Genomic DNA, 17,058 nt, shown 5'->3' on the forward strand with positions numbered 1-17,058 from the left:
TGGCCAGGTATCAATGCGTATCTGTAACCCTAGCGTGAGGTGAGTGGCCTCTACCAAGGAAACGGTACCATGAGCAGAATCTCGGCCATGGCTCTAGCCGCGCCCCCTGAGCTTCTAGACGTGATCTCTGGAAGAAGTCTAGACACCCCGCTATACACGTTGCACGGTCCGATGAGGGGCCGCGTAGTAATACTTTGCGAGGTGTCTGGTTCACACGTCTTGACACCTACTCTACCGGACAGCTGAACACCCTACTCTATGCGTAGAACGCTGGCTAAGCTTGATACTGATTTTATTACTTTAGCCTAAGAAGTTATCGTATTACCATCAGACCGCGAACGTACTGGCTTTAAAAGCAGCGTCAACATTCACGGCAGATCCGACTATGGCCCCGGCGGCGGTGCCGACAAACCTCCTTATCCCGCTGAAGCTCGATGCCTTCGTTTTCAACGAGCAAGTCTGCAATGGGAATCAGACACAGGCCAAGATTGCCCCAATAGCACAGCCCAATTACACCTTCCTTCGCATATCAGACTTTCTCGCTCAGAATGATATCTTCGAGCATGTCGACCTTCACAACGCGACCCCTCCAGAACTAAATGCTCGTCTGATGGATCTCGGCACTGGCAAGGTGCGCGAGGAACGTATCGGCGTCTACTTGCATTGGATCGTACCCCGACCGTATCGTGGAGGAAGCGCAGCGACTTCTTCTTTCAAGGGATCCCAGAGCAAGACCTCGGCCGGAAGGTTTCGGGTTGATGATCCAATGCCAGGCAAGGAGCCCCAGCCCGAGGCTTCTGCACCGACATTTCCACCTACGCCGAACAGGTGGCTCATCATCAGACGTCTAGATCCCAATGCGGACACCACCAAACCAAAGGGAGCTCCCATCGAGTCTGTCAAGGCCTGGATCGTGGAGAGCGATCGTGTGCGCAAAGTTGACGAATTGAGCCAATTCGCCACTAACGATGGGGCAGACAAGGTTGATCTACAGGTTGACGTGTCACCTTTTGTTACATCCTCGCTGCAGAAGCTTGAGGATGCGCCGAATCTATCCCTCGACGCACAGGCTGAGATCTTCATTGGTATCTGTCAAGATGCCCAGGGCTGGCAAGAGCGAGGAAAGCAGGTCGACCGTGCCGGGTTGACCGTCACCAGTAGCTCCAATCAGCTATTTCCAGATTTTCAGCATCACTGTAGCAATGTCTTTTCCATGCGTGATACATTTCAGTACACTCAGGCTGGCAAGATCGAAAAGCTGTCATCAGCAAATGCCAGCTATTTCGTGCTGGGATGGCATGACGACGAGGCTCAGGATCCTTTCAGCGGGGGTCTTCATGGATCCCGGGCCGACCGCATGAAAGATCGAAATGTGGTGCTGTTCAACAAGCAGCCGTATCCCACAGAGGTTGAAGAATGGCTCAAGTCCCCTAATGATACACGAGTCCTCTGTCATGGGGCTATGTATGATGTGCGGTGGACTCGCGACAACAAGCCAGATACTGTGCCTGCCGATAAAGCTTCAGATATGCTGAACAACAAAATGTCTGTTTCAGTTGGGACGACCCCACTTGATTCGATGCTTACCTACGCTCGAGCCCATGATCACCCAGAGAACAGTGTAGCAGATGACATCTTACGACTACAGACACTGTTACGAGCCCAGGATGAAGGTCTGGGTGGGCATATTGCTGCTACGGGAGAGATTCAAAGCTACAACTTTGGCCACTTCGAGGGCGGGGTGCGTTTTCATCTCTCAAAAGATGACGATACGCCAGTCGAACTTATGGATACTGATTTCAATCTGCAAATTCTCAAGCTCAATGCCGTGCAGACGCTGTACGATAGCATCTTGAGAAGAGCAACCCAATTGCGATGGGATCTTTTCGCTGTTTGGTGGAAGTACATCTCTGATACCGACAATCGTGGGGGCGGCCGTAATAGCGAGTATGCTGCAGCTGTGACTACTATTGTTTCACAGTTGAATACGCTTGATAATGCCACTAGTGGATGGAAGGGGTGGATCGATCAATATCCCAAGAACAATCCCGGACTCAATGTAAAAGCTGGCGCAGCCGAGGAATTTCATCAGCAGAAAGATCCAACTTTATTGATCGCAGGCGTCAAGCCAGGATGGCCGCGTGATTATCAGGACTCGTTAAAGGTTCGGCTTGATAGCCAAACTGTTCAAGGCAAAGTTTTCGACATTGGCGACGAATATGGACTGCAATGCCTCCCGAAGGACCTCATCGAAAGTGCCAAAGCTCTTACCGCTGAATTTTTGAACCTCGCAACGCACACAACACCTGAAACGCCACCAGACAACGCCTTTTTTCCCCTTTACCATGATGGCGAGCGAGAGATGCCTGACCGAGACGAGCCGAATCCATGGAGGGATCGATGGAATGCCACACAGTCGTGGTTTCCCCTTTATATGGAATGGGAGGCGGAATATATCCACATACCCTTCGAGAATTGGAATATGATCGCGCTGGACAGCTCACCGGCAACAACGCAGAGCAAGGTAGCGTTCGCGCTGAGCAATGATATTACCAATAAAGGTTTCCATCAAGAGGACACAAGGATTGTTTCTGGCCGGAGTCTAATTCTACCGCAACCAAATTTCTCCCTCAAAGCCCAGCTGGACGTTCTCTTCTCTTCAGTGTCCAAGGATCGCCTAGATGCACTGCTTCCGGAGACTGACCGTACATATCTCTATGATCATCTCGACCAGCTTGCATTCCTGTCGTCTCCACTTGCAGGGTTCACGGAGCATCTTCTGACGCTCTTCCGCGGGAATCATGTCAAGCCACTTGTCCGAATCCCTGGAAGACACCCAGTGGCCCTCAAAGAAGCGGAGCAGGCAGCTGCAAACATAGGCCTAATACAACAGCGTCTATCAATGATCGACAAAGAATCAGATCCAACACCATATGGCCCTAATTCTAGCCTTCTGGACAATGCTTACACCGCATTCAAACCTGTCACGCATGGGCAGATGCGCTTTACAAAAGTCAACATTATTGACAAATTTGGACAAGTCATCCACGCTATTGATCCTCGCTACGGTCCTACAATCCCCCCTCTGTACCCGACCGTTGGTGAATACTACCAGCCACGTCCAATTTCTGACAAAGACAGTACACCAAACGTAGCCGATCCTTCACGCACGTTCGAGGGCAAGATGTCTGAATTCATTCAATTGCCGCCGTACATTAATCAGCCTGCGAGGCTGAATGCGGAGTTTGTGGTTCGAAATCCCAACTCTAGCAGTCCGTACTGGGTCCCAGCGAATGATTGGGATCGCCCAATTTGGGGATGGATCATCGTCAACTACGTCGACATGGGACTTCAACTTTTCCTCCCTGACGGGACATTCTATCGCGAAGTCCGCGTCAGTGAAGGCTCTTCTGGAGGCACGGCTTGGCTGCCGTTCAAGCCTCCCAAGAAACCGACGACCCCTACGCAACTTGACAGTCTGCTCAACAAACTGCTCGAACCCGATCAGAAATATCTTTTGGCCTTCATGGATATGGTCAGCAGAGCAATGGAATCGCTACCGACTCCGACAAGCGCCTACGCTCAATTCGCCAGTTCCCTAATTGGCAGACCCTTAGCCTTAGTCAACATGGGGTGGTCACTGGAACTTTCAACGAAGCCAAAGACTATACAATCCACCCTCGAGAGCCAGCGACATTCACTACCCGATCGGTCGCTGCTTCCCGGAGGATCGAGCAAATACTACCAGTGGCCTCTCAAGCTTGGCGATGTGGACATGCTTACGGATGGGCTTGTGGGCTACTTTGCTTCATCGGACTCTCCTACCCCCTCAAACGAGCTAGATTTAACCAAGATCTACACCTATCCTCGACGCACTGAACAGCCCAATGCGCGAAGTCCAAGCCCTCCGTTAGTGCCTCTTGATCAGGACACATACCCAAAGATGACGGCTTTCTGGTTGGATCCAAATGACTCCGGCGCCAAGTACCTCGACAGTATTGAGGCGGGTTCGGCGAAGTACGACGAGCAGCGGCAATCCAAAATGCAGGTCTTTGGAGCGATCATGGATCCATTTCTCCCTGTCACCGGCTACAGCAGTATCCTGCCAATCCGATCGCTCAAGCTGCCCACTTACATGTGGGAGACCGCATTGCAAAAAATCACCAATTTCTTCCACGCGGGCCCCTTGCTAGTTCCAGCAAATGTGCCGCCCTTCAACAATGATTACAAGCTCGTGGACGAGTACATTCTGGAGAAGATTGTGCCTGGGTCGGCGGTTGAGATGCCCGCGCTCGCCGCAGCCGACTGGACGTGGCTGCAGCCGTACGAGGAAGGCATCATGCCGCTTGCGGTAGGGAGAGCGGAGGTCAAGCCAGGATTCCAACAAGGGCCTTATCTGGCTACGGAAGGCTACTTGCAGATGAAAAGCCCAATAACCCATGAGAAACCACCGTACGAGTAGAAGCAGGCGCTTGACGAACAGGAGGTTGGCCTTACGGTATGAGGGAGGCAAGGATCATCCGGCACGTCAATCTGTAGCTTAGTCGCAAAATTCATTCAGCTAACTACGCATGACAAAAGTAGCTCACCTTTCTATCATTGACAACCAATTATAGCCCCGACCAATGAGGACCATGGCAGTGGCACATGATAGATACACAACCGTGCCAGCTGCAAGTTTCAGCTGGGCTTCGACCACCGTGGCGCTGAGAAGCTGAAGAGAAAAGATGTCAAATACTCAATGAGGCAATGCACTATCGAGCCGGAAGTCTAGGCCTGGCTCGTGGCTTTAGCCTTATCACACGTTGGCGCCGTGCAGGCCTAACAGTGCCGTTTTAGGACGACTCCGCATGCTAAGACGCATACTATAGCTAGCGTACGTGCTCAACCAGAGCCTAGAGAATCCCCGCCGCGGCCCGCCAATCAACGATCCGGCCTGTCAAGCTCTGGGCCGTGGCTGGCTGAACATCAAGGTCTGTGGCTGGCTGAATAGTAAAGGTTAAACAGCGGATGATCCAGCGGGTCAAACAAGCTTCAGTGGCTACACTTATGCCTGGGAAGTTCATGCACTTGTAATACGGAAATATTACCGGTATCGTTGGATCACATCCACTATGCCTAATTTGCTGTCACTTTCGTGGGGTCGCCTCCTAGCCCTGCCAAAAGAAGATGGGTGATGGCTGGTGTCACTCTTCCGAGCCGTCATTTCGAGGGTTCGCTGTGCTTGCCCTTAGTATCAGCAGTGAAGACTTTTCAAAGGGCCTTTGGGTGGTCTGTCTGTTGCATGTTTGGCTACTGGGTGGTCGCCTTTCGCTTAGGAATCTCTGTCATTGTCTAGGATCGCTCAAGTAGTCGGTCCGTAGCCGTCTTAGATTGCGTTGTGTATATCAGGATGTGTCAATGAGCGGCCTAGGAGAGAAAGCTCCAGTGCCACTTGCATCTTACTCGACGGCTTCGTGAAGGCCCTGCGCGATCCCTTCATACTTATGCCCTCTAGGTTCACACTGGTAGGCCTCTGGGGATCACAGTAGACAGAGAGCATCCAATGACCATCGACCACCATGCCACACTGGGAGGTTCATTCGTTTCAATTGAATATCGATGAGGGTGACTGTGCTGTCCATCTCCTTGTTGACGAGAAACAAAGTCCAAAGAATATCGACAAAGCGGTGCTCATCGATGGCGGTAAAGCGTACGGCGCGGCCTGTATTCTGGATTTCAGGACTATAATGAGTCGCATCGATAGCGACTACTCGCAAGGAACGAACGACTACTTTAGGACTTTCGATGCCATAGTGATATCACATTGGGACAGCGATCACCGAGAGGGTATTGTCCAAGTCTTACAGACAGATGTCAAGACTGGAGCGCAACAGGCTATCCTAGATTACCAAATCAAAGATCAAGCTGGATTCAATGTCATAGTGAACGACCTAAAAATCAAGTCCACCCTCACCAAGTACGATGGCGCTCATGGAGAACCATCCACTGTCTTGTACGCACCGTATTGGCGACTTACGGATTCGCGTACGCGCTCAAAATTCAATAAGACAGAGAAAGAGCGACCTAGTGAGTGGAGCCTTGTCAAGGCTCTTGATGGTCGCCTCTTTGTATGTGTGAACGTGGAGGTCACTTCTTTGAGCGGCAACATAGTCAAGGGAGCTATTCCGGTTGCCCTATGGCCATTGGGGGAGACGAGCTCAGGAGGACCTCTACTAGGGTTAGATTTTTTCAGTGGCCAAGTGGTGATGAGCGCCGTCGATGCCAAGTACCCTGCATTGGTATCTCAACACATGATGGCCAACGACTATGACAAACCGGTTATGATGTGTGTGGCGAGCGATTCGTGGGTTTGCGATCCAGATGGTATGGATGATCGCTCAAAGAACTGGGAATGGAAGACTGGCGCGGGGGACGCAAGCGACCTGACAGATGTCTACCTAGGCCGAGTGAAAACCAATGACGTGGATTCTAATGAACGGAGCCGTCGTTTGTTCGAAAACGTTTCTTCATCAGATGACGATATCTCGATTGCATCTGTGAAGGGTTATACCACCGGTAATAACCAGTCTTCGATTGCGTGCATGATCATTTGGGCCAATACCGATTGTGAAATTTCTCTCTACACCGGCGGGGATCTTGGGGATGAAATGGAAGAACACGTACTGAGGTGGTCTGCGACTCCTTCACCTACTGATGCCAACGTCCGAACTCCACCTCTTGTGGATATTGTCAAACTATCCCACCATGGTAGGAATCTCAAGCAGCTCTTGAGACATCTGTTTTATGCTGACACGCTATTCCTTGCGTTAATACAGGATCCAAATTCTCAACGCCTGCAATAATGTTGCTGGCATGGAGGCCCCGTGTAATTGCTTGCTCGAACGGAATGAGAGCTCAATTTAACCATATTTGTAAGTGAGCGTCGAGTGTTCACATTCCACCAAAACTGAACCAGTATTTCTTAGCCTGGGACACATTGTATCTTTGCCTGACCTACACTTATTGGTGCAATGCAATTACACACAACAGCGGATTCTATCGACCACTGATGACGACGAATTACCCAGTCTTCCTTACCAAATATCTTTTGCTTGACCAGGTTGGGTACGTCAACACTGGTGCCATAGGCTCCCTTACTGAAAGTATGGGCCTTGAGTGGAGGACAATAATCAACAGGATGTGGAAAGTAGTGAATACAGTGGCCGACCAAGTGCAGCCGCGACCTACACTTCCCGTCAATCTTGTCGGGCTTCAAATTCTCGGAAACGAGAAAGAAGCCAAGACGTTCATTGCCAAGTATCTTGATGAGTGGTGGAATATCTGTTCATTTATCCCCTGGCAGTGGTTTGGTGGCTGGGGTGGTTTTCAAAATGGCATGTTCAAAGCTGCCGCGCAGAGGATTCGTTTTCACGTAATCAAGCAGGCACCAGACAGATATTTTGTAGCAGAATATGCAATTGGGACCTCATTCTTAGAATTTGAGATTTCGTGGTTAGCTGACATCAATTACAAAAACTTCGTTGCACCAATCGAAGATAGACCGGGCCACCCCAAAACCTTCAAGGCGCCAGTCAATGACAAAACGATAAGGAGTATTGAGACAAACAGGCTAGCGAAAAAACAGGTGACTGGCAACCTGATGGACTCGGCGACAGCTCAAATTTTGATATCGGCTTCAGAAAATGCACAGACGCTTTCCAGTCGGCAATTCGCTGATGACAGTCCAGGTCATGACGTAGGCCGTGGAGGTACAGCCTTGGTCAAGAGGGAGCAACATATCAGGAAAGGGAAAATGTCTTTTGATCCAGCTTTGTGCTATTTCATGGCTACCGATGCAATCGAGACCAACGGTACGGTGAAGGATTTTAGGGCGAAGCTCAACTCGAACTTAGACCTTTTCTTGTCTGGTCTCAACACTGGTGCAATTGTGCTGCCAGACAAGCTGAATGCTCAGGCAAGCGAGCTTCAACTTGACGGTTCTGATGAGCTGTTTCAATGGCTGTTGACGATATTTGGAGATTTTGAGGACCCAAAATTCGTCTTGCAGGTTAAAGCAAGCACGAGCAATATCTCAAGCTTCAGCTATACTACAAGGCTAGACAAAGCGCTTACAAAAGGTATCAGCTTCACGGACAGAATGCTTAGCTCTACGATGATCACTTTCAGTACAGACAACAACTCTGTGGCCTTCAACGGAGCCTCCACTCCTCCTCCGACGTGGCTTGGCCCTCCCGCGAGTGGTACAGCAGATGTGGACATTGATATAATTGGTCCAGCGTTCATGCTACTGATGAGTCTCAACACCAACAGTGGCATTGAGCAAGCGGTAATCACAGGCGAGGAGGTTGTCAACCTTTTTGAGGTCAAGCTCCCCACGATAATTAATTTTCTTACACCGCTCTTGAGTTTGAAGGTAGACACGAGCGCTGGTACCAAATGTGGACTGTGGTTCTTCCCTGACGCGCTTTACACCACGACTCTCCGTTTACATTTCAAGGGTGCTGATGGGGATCCCACGACCTCCTTCGCATCGAAGCTTAAAGGCACAGTTCAGGAAATAACATCTGTTGCGAACATAGACATTGGTGACCCTCGTATTGTGGCAAAGAAGACTTGGCGACGAAGTCAGGATCCGGCAAAAGCCGCTTCGGCAGATGTTGAATCAGTCCTTGTCATCTTCGCTCCTATGACCTTTCATCGCCAGGACAACCCAACGGGTAATCTTGTGCCGAAGCTCGAAAGCTTTACAGTCGACACAGCACTGGAGATTCTTCCAGAGAAGACCAGATTCACTCTGACTTTCGATGCGTCCAAAGGCGGAACCTCCGTGACCGACATTCTTGAACTTTTTGTCAGCCTAATACCTGGCAGTCCCCAGCTCCCGTCCTTTGCGGATTACCTACCAGGGATAGAGAACATTCTGCTGCGACGCATTACGTACATTGTGCCTACTAAAGGCGAAAAGGTCGTGTCATTGGATCTGCAGGCTGCATGGTCGTCCATAGTACTACAGTGTACCCTCAAATACACTTTTGGTAGAGGAGGTGGCGGCGAATTTGGTGGTAATCTGTTCCTGAATGATCCCCAAACTCAATTGGGGCCACAATTCTCCTTCGTTCCGTATATGCCAGACTACGAAACCTGGACTGCGTTGGCTGTAATTCCAAAATCTAAAGGTGGCAGTGATGGGAGGCAAATCGGTGACCTCGGAGATATATACAGCACCTTGACAAAGGCAGAAGGCCAGGAAAAGAAGCTCAACAATCCACCAATCTCACTCCAACTCTTAGCGCTTAGCTTCTATGTCAGCTCTCAGAATCTTCAATTCAACGCCATTGTGATCAGCCCAAAGCCTGACGAAGAATCTACGCCACAGATTCGCCTGGACACTGCCTCACTCGACGTACAGTTCAAATTTGACTCTAAAAAACCGCAACTGCAGAAAGTAGCTCTATACTCTAATTTCGTCCTTGCGTCTCCGAAGTTGGACGAGTACTCTACTCTGAGTGCTTCTCTGGAATATACGTCAAGCAAGTGGACTTTGACAGGTTCGGCAGGTAGGCTATCTGGAGCTCTTCTATACTCCCTTTTTGACAGTGATTGTGATGAGGAGATGGTAGAGCTGCTCAAGGACATCTCGCTCGATGTCGCCATCGTGTACAACTATGACAGTACTGGAAAAGGTTCCGACTTCGTCATTTCAGGTGATCTTTACCTTGGCCCCGTGACACTCGATTACTCATACGAATACAAAGGAAAGACTGCCGCGGTGAATGAGCCAATCTGGAGGTTGACTGCCAATCTGTCTGTGAACGAGGGAAATGGAACTCTCGTTGATGTCATCGGCGCAATCTGTGGCACTGACACGAGCCAGCTGCTCCCCTCGTGGCTCAAAAATGTTGGTGTGAAGACGTCGCAAGATACCAAGCTCACATCTCTAAGAATTTTCGACGTTGGCACCTCCATCTTGTTTGTTCTGCGTGTCCAGCTGGCAGATGGCGCCTCAATCGCCTGTTACCGCCTCTCACCAAAGAAGAAGAGAACGGACGACGCTCCTATCGACGACAAGCCACCCACTACAAAGACTGCACTAATACTCACAGTAGACAGACTACCCACTGTTGAGAACATTCCACTAATAGGCAGTCTTCCACAGCCATTTGATGAGTTCAGCTTTGCATGGGTTTCTGGCAGTGATGATGAGTCGGGCGGCTTCACACGTGCAGACATGAACGTTATTGATAAAAACCGTCTTGAAGACGATCCGGAGTTGAGATACAAAGATAATGTGAAAGAGGACCAACAGAAGGATGATGATGTATTGCTGGCATCTGGCTACCATTTCATCGTCGTAGCAAACAAGAAAATTGCTATGGATTATGTCTTTGGACAGAAGAAAGACGACAAGAGTCAGAACATTGCGGAAGAGTCGCAGCTAGGTATAAGAGAAGTCACTACGTCGCCCATCGATAAGACGTTTGGGCCCGTCAAGATATTCGGCTTAGGCCTAGGCTTCGATCTCAGCACGAACACCCTCTCAATCGTCATTGATGGAACCCTTAATGTGGGTCCCCTAGCAATGACATTACTTGGATTTGCCATCAATTTCAGCTTTGAGGGTAGCGATCTAAGGAATCTTTCTTCCATTAAACCATCGTTCGATCTGCGTGGCCTCAGTGCCTCTTTCCAGCAAGACCCAGTGCTACTTCAAGGCATGTTTGAAAGGGGCGTCACTCCTGACGGCGATCCATACTTCCAAGGCGCAGCAACCGTCGGATTCACGCCGTATTTGTTCCAAGCTGTGGGCTACTATGGCAAAGCGCGTGATCCGAAGCCCGCCAAACAAATCGTGATAACCGATGACGAAGTTTTCAATACGTTTTTCACCTACTGTAGACTTGACGGACCGATCATGAGTATCTTCGGCTTTGCCGAGATCTCAGGCTTATCTGGTGGTTTCGGTTACAATTCTACGATTGCCTTCCCCAACACCCAGAATCTTCTGACGTTCCCATTCATCGCCCCGCCGGATGAGACTGATCCTTCGAAAGCGCTTTCTCAATTCTTTAAAGGTGGCTGGTTTACGCCCAAGCGTGACTCGTACTGGATCGCGGCGGGCTTCAAAGTGCTGGCCTTTGAGATGCTCGAGGTGGAAACAGTCCTCACTGTTGAGTTCGGCACGGGCCTCAAGTTTGGTCTCTTTGGACTGGCAACGGCCGAAATGCCGAAGAAGGTCGAGAGGAAATTTGTTAGGGTCCAGCTCGGCCTTGCAGCTACTGTCGACTTTGATGCGGGCCTGCTGAAGATTGACGGCCAGCTAACCCCCTCGTCTTTCGTCCTAGATCCCAGCTGTCATCTGACGGGTGGCTTTGCAATGTATAGTTGGTTCGACAGTCGCGATTCCACCCTCGATGGTGATTGGGTGTTCACTGTCGGCGGCTATCACAAGTCGTTCAAGGTGCCAACACAATACCCTGTACCACCACGTCTCGGCATCACTTGGAGCTTTGACAACAGTATCAATATCACTGGCGAGGCATACTTTGCCATCAATTCCAAAGTTTGTATGGGCGGTGGACGTCTACATATCGTGATGAGCGCCGGTCCGCTATACGCATATTTTGACGCGTATGCAGATTTCCTCATCAACTATAAGCCCTTCCACTTCCAGGCTGAAGGTGGTATATCAGTGGGAGTGCATTTCAGCCTTGATCTCTGGCTCGTCACAATCCATATCAATATTGATCTCGCCGCACGGCTATACCTGCAGGGCCCACCAGTCAACGGCACTGTGCACGTCGACTTCTACGTATTTGGTTTCGACGTCAATTTTGGGGAGCATCAAAACACCTCGCCGTCCAAGCTACAATTAGAGGATTTCTACCGCCTTGCTCTGCAAGCTGACAACAAACCGACAACTAGTCGATCATTATTGCTCAAGTCAGGTCGTGCTCTCGAAGACAGCCTGAGAGCCGAGGACGATCCAGATGCACAGCTTTCACCGCACATTTACTCGTGCACTAGTGGCTTAATACCATCACAAACTACTAAATCATCCCCCAGCGACATGACATGGGATGTCCGCGCAGCAGTCTTTGCTTTCGACATCAGTTGCAAATTCGCACTCACGGGAGCCGAAGTCATCACCAAAGCGCTTGAGGAAGACGGCAACGATGCCACGCACACCGTCCCATACACCGTCGCCGACAAGATGTATGCGAGACCGATGTGGCTAGATTCAGAATTCTACCGGTCCCAACTCAGAATCACAATAGCAAAGGATGTGCCAGTCATAGAAAAACTGACCGAAGATCCAGAGCCGCTGAATCCTGAATGGAACAACAACCTTGCCATTCTGACCGCGGTCCCCACAGCCCTTTGGGGCGCATGTACGTAAATCTCCCACCCCCTCGCCTCCACAAAACTGCAACTAACTTGGCCCCCACCCACAGACAACCCAAACGACGACCCCTCCTCCGGCAACAACAACATCTCCAACCTCCTCGACGGCACAAAAGGCGGCACGGCCAAACTCCTAACTGGCGTCTCTGTCCGCGCGCCCACACCCCGCATCAGTCCCGACATCATCTCCGAATTCGACGTGCAAGTCGCTATGGGAAAAGTCGCCGGCCTCGCCGATTTCCCGTGCAATCAGGACGCGCAGAAGAATTGGCAGCCGGAGCCGAAGTCTGCGACGCCGTATGAAGATGTGAGGAAGAGGTGGAAAGCGCCGCTGCTAGGCGACGATGCGGGCGTGAAGGCGGCGAAGACTTGGTGTCAGTATAAGGCTTTTGGGTGGGGTGAAGAGGCGGTGACGGGGAAGAGGCCGGAAATGTTGGTGGATGAGTTGGAGGGGTGGTATACGGAGGCGCCGAGACTGTCGTTGGATGTTAGTGCTTTGGGTGAGGGCTGCGAGAGGGAAGTAAGGAGGGGTTTATTTAGTCAAATTCCTATGTATTAGAATATATAGGATTAGGGGAGCTCGCAACTTTCTTTACGTACATGCTTGCGTGGAAGATGGTATAGCGAGGGTCTCATCTTCAAGAATTCTAATTATTGTGAATCCGAGCTTGAAATCTTCTTTGTGTGCTTGCCAAAATGTGTCCTTTTCTTGCAAAGTTCCTCTTTTTGCCTATATATTACTCGATACTATTATTTCTAGGGCTAAAGGGCAATGAAAGCTTTACTAGAAGGGAACAATGCAATTAAAATATATCTAGTCCAGTCGTTATCTTGTTTTTAGATTTTATCAAGGACGATAGAAACTAGGTAGTACATATATATTATCCCTTATCACATAGAAGTAAGAATGATTTTACTTAGACTTATTGAGCCATAGGGCCGAACATCTAGTATAGTGTTTATACTACGCTAAGGGTTACTAGAAGGCTTTTACATGGTCTTCTTGGCTTTATTAATAGGAAGGCAGCGGCTTGTAGGTTCTCATCATTTGCGTTCATATGTTCGTGGGAGGCAACGACAATCTGAATCTATCTAGATCGAAAATGCATAGCATGTCTCGAAAGTTTTCGAGCAGCGCACGCTTTAATCTCATATTCGACAGTCTGAATCGAGCCGCGGAATGTAAGTTTCAGTTGCCACTGTAGCGAATCCAGTCACGAGAGAAACGATGTTGCCTGCGATTCGATGAGTGTTGAGGTTTCATGCGGAGATCGTGGCGACCACTTTACTAGTCAGTAATGATTCAAGTTCTCGTAGGAGGTTTGAAGTGCTTCACACTTTTTCACTGATGAGCAGTCTTAGTGAACATTCAATGCCTTGTCTTGCAGGCCAAACTTTCAAGAAAGAAGGGTCTATGACCCGTTGCCTTATAAATAATGCAGGATTCCTCGTCAGTTCCATCATAATTCATCTAAGTTTCCTCCTCACAACCGCACATCTACACCCTTTAGACGCAATAAGCCAAATTCTCAGCACATTTCGGACTACCTTGCTGCTCTTTGGTGAGCTCAAAAACCACAAGTCAAGGCCTTGCAGATATGGTCTTCAGCCCGGAGGCTAATAGCCTCAAAAAAGCAATCGACGAAAATACCCAATAGATAGAAAAGGATCCCTACAAAGGAGGCTTGCCCGACCAAGAATTGCGGGATGTTGAAATAAAACACTTTTCTTTACTCAAGATGGGTCTTGAGGCTGCCAAAGCTGCTGCGAAGATTATGAACCATCGTATGGATTTAATACCACAGATGGAAGCTGCTTTTCGAAAAAGAGTATACCGGATATACAAATCGCGATTCACTCCATTGGATTGAACTTTAGCACCGACGATGAGAATGATCCGGACCTTGAGAAGCGAATTTTCAACAGATTTTTCACACAGCCTTTCAACTATAAACCCCCTGACCTAGAGGATCTACCAAGCTAAAGGGGTACAAGTTAAACAACCTTCAGACCTACGTCTTACCACATTGTAAGAGTATCTGCGGATTCATACCTGGGGATATCACGAATAACCGTCTGAATGGGAGGGCACAGAATAAGAGTACTTATGGGAGACAGCAAATACATTCGCTTTGAAGAAGAGAAAAACAGGGACGCATGCTCGTTTGCCGGTTCTTCTACCAAAATCGAAAGTTGATGTGGGTATGAAAACAACAACCCTCACTTGAGTCGACAAAGGCTTGACGTATTCAACATACACAAGTGTCTTTCATTCTCTTATCTCTAGAGATCAAGCGGCATGCCTTGTTTAGATAGACACACTACTTTCCTTGATAGTTTGAGAGAAATTAGTCAATAGACTCGATCCTAATGCAGAGATCTGTGCGTAACCCTTTGCGAAGACTCTTTGCAGAAATTGCAATATTCCCATATGTTAGGCTGCATTCTTGAGGGGCAGTGTCAAGCTCGGCATCGGGTGTCATGTATGTTGTCTTAGGTAATGTAATTAGACATCTGACGCCCTTCGATCACCCAGTGTGTACAATTCGTTCTCGGAATCTTGTCATTCTCAAAAATGAGCCGTTCTGTTGTAGGATTATCTACATTTGTAACATGTCCACCTCACTTTCTGCTGCCTATGAAGCATAATTCGTTCTGCGCTTCATGCATAGCACGGCCCGTCGTGCGTGCTATCGTTTCAAATCCAAGCTACGGCAGCAAAGCTGCAAAGCTTGTGGTGCCTCAACTAACGCCCATATGCATGAAAACAACCCTAAGACTGGAAGATAGAACGTTTGGTAGCAATGGCGTGCAGCATTTTACGAACGACGTGTCACATTTTTCTAAAGGTACCCAGGATGGCATTCTTCAACAGAGAAGACTCGGGGTTTTTCATGGGGCGAGGTTGTTGTATTACCGGAGGCGGTGCAGACAACCCTCTTAGAAAATCGTCACAGCTAGAAAGCGCCTTTAAGTAAAATGTCTCAAGTGCACTATCCTGTCGAGAGCGACAGGTTCGAATGAGAAGTCACTTTGATAAGGTTCAATGTTTTTCCACCTCATGGGCATTCAAAGCTCACCAACGCCACTTGAAGTCTAGGAAATTCGATGTTGCTTCGTCCATGAATATAATAAACGCTCCATTTGGGCAAATAGCGACGTCATGAAAGTGGACGCATACTATCAGACTGAGAACATAAGAAGTCAGGAAAGCTGAGCCACTTCTATGAGGTGACTAAGAGTAGAGTCAGATTTAATCTAGTCGTACAGGCTTCTTCCTAAGCAGCACCTCCCCACGTCACCAATATTCCACCCACCATCCATTCTTTCCATCACAAAGTGCACTTCGTGTCATCGTGTCCATGATTGTATGAAAAGATCGTGGTCTCCCTCAAGCTATCCTCCAGCGCCAATGCCGTGAAGCCTACGGCATTCACGCCGTCCGCAGACGTAGTTTACCCTCACACTTGGAAAAAGTTAGACATGGTACCAAACGCTGCTCAGAGACTTACTCGCGATGTACGCATCGACTATAGTCACAACGCCGATCTCCACAGCGATTTGACCTGAAAATTTCGCACCCGCAGATGTAGATGTACCAGGCAGGTTCACACATGGTGTCTTGAGTTCTGGTGTAATTGTAAGTTGAGGGCGTTGGTGCCTTAAGGACGAGTTTTGGAGGTGCACCTACCTTCTGAAAGCCTAGGAGGTATGAAGTGATTGCTTTCAAAGTCTTGAGCGTTTAGGGTGAAGGCTGTTGTGGTGTCGAAAAGCTAAGGAAGCTCGAGTGATGGCGTCTTTGTTATTGTACTTGTAGAGATAGCAAAGTATTATGAAGGTTGATTTCTAGGAAAGAGAAAGAAAGAGGACGCATCAACAGCATTTATAGGAGCCTAATGACACAGACTTGTGTTGAAGTAGTACTCTGTGGTGTTGTGCAAAGAAAGACCATGTGGTGCATTGATGATGGTGTGTTGAAGTAGCACTCGCTGGTGTCGTACGGCCTAAGTGTGGTGGTACAATAATGATGTTGTGTTGAATGGTACACGCTCGTGTTGTACAAACATAGTGTAGTGCATTGATGAAGCTTTGTTCAGATAATATTCGCGAATCTTGTGTAAAGAGTATGGACCTTGTGTCACGTCAAGTCCACTAGAAGAGTTACTGCTGTACAACTTGAGAGGGTAGAACGGGCAGTCATTAAGGTAGTAGATTGGTTATCTATCCTCTCGGAGCTCACGTGTCTCATCACTCTAGGTGTTCCTCAAGAACAAGAAACCCACATAGCAAGACTTTGCAGCCCAGTCGTCGATCAAGGGCGCAATTGCTACCTCGGATTGTATTCTCAGTTGACGCAAGTCGTGCGAACTTTTACGACCGCACGTCATCAGACTTGACTCGTGGTCTTCTTGCAGGTTGATATCTGCGGTGTAGGCTTCTACATTATATGACACCACAGCTAGAAGTTGGACATGGGATAAAACGTTTATACGTTTCTTCAAGGCGCGAGAATTTATAGGTTTTGATTGTAGAAAGTTAGCATTTACAATTGATGGTTAAAGCATAAGTATCAGATCAAACATCACTTTCGAAGAAGGCGACGGACGCAAGTGTGCGGCCTTGAAGCTAGACTTGCATTAGTACTACGGCAAC

General features: G+C 48.9%; 2 protein-coding genes across 2 annotated transcripts; both read left to right on the top strand.

Annotated features, from left to right (window-relative positions):
* Nucleotides 1–87: 87 nt before the first annotated feature.
* On the top strand, nt 88–4,462 carry KY384_001267 (uncharacterized protein; the record flags this gene model as incomplete). The annotated part of the gene is made up of 2 exons (XM_044809798.1): nt 88–166; nt 357–4,462. 2 exons carry the CDS (start codon nt 88–90, stop codon nt 4,460–4,462), a joined length of 4,185 nt encoding a protein of 1,394 aa, XP_044672810.1.
* A 1,099-nt stretch (nt 4,463–5,561) lies between these two features.
* KY384_001268 (uncharacterized protein) lies at nt 5,562–12,964 on the top strand (the record flags this gene model as incomplete). The annotated part of the gene is made up of 3 exons (XM_044809799.1): nt 5,562–6,750; nt 7,071–12,392; nt 12,456–12,964. The coding sequence occupies 3 exons, from the start codon at nt 5,562–5,564 to the stop codon at nt 12,962–12,964; spliced, it is 7,020 nt and encodes a 2,339-aa protein (XP_044672811.1).
* Nucleotides 12,965–17,058: the final 4,094 nt, after the last annotated feature.

Source organism: Bacidia gigantensis (genome assembly GCF_019456465.1).
Source record: "Bacidia gigantensis strain McMullin 20006 chromosome Unknown contig_132, whole genome shotgun sequence".
Lineage (NCBI taxonomy): Eukaryota > Fungi > Ascomycota > Lecanoromycetes > Lecanorales > Ramalinaceae > Bacidia > Bacidia gigantensis.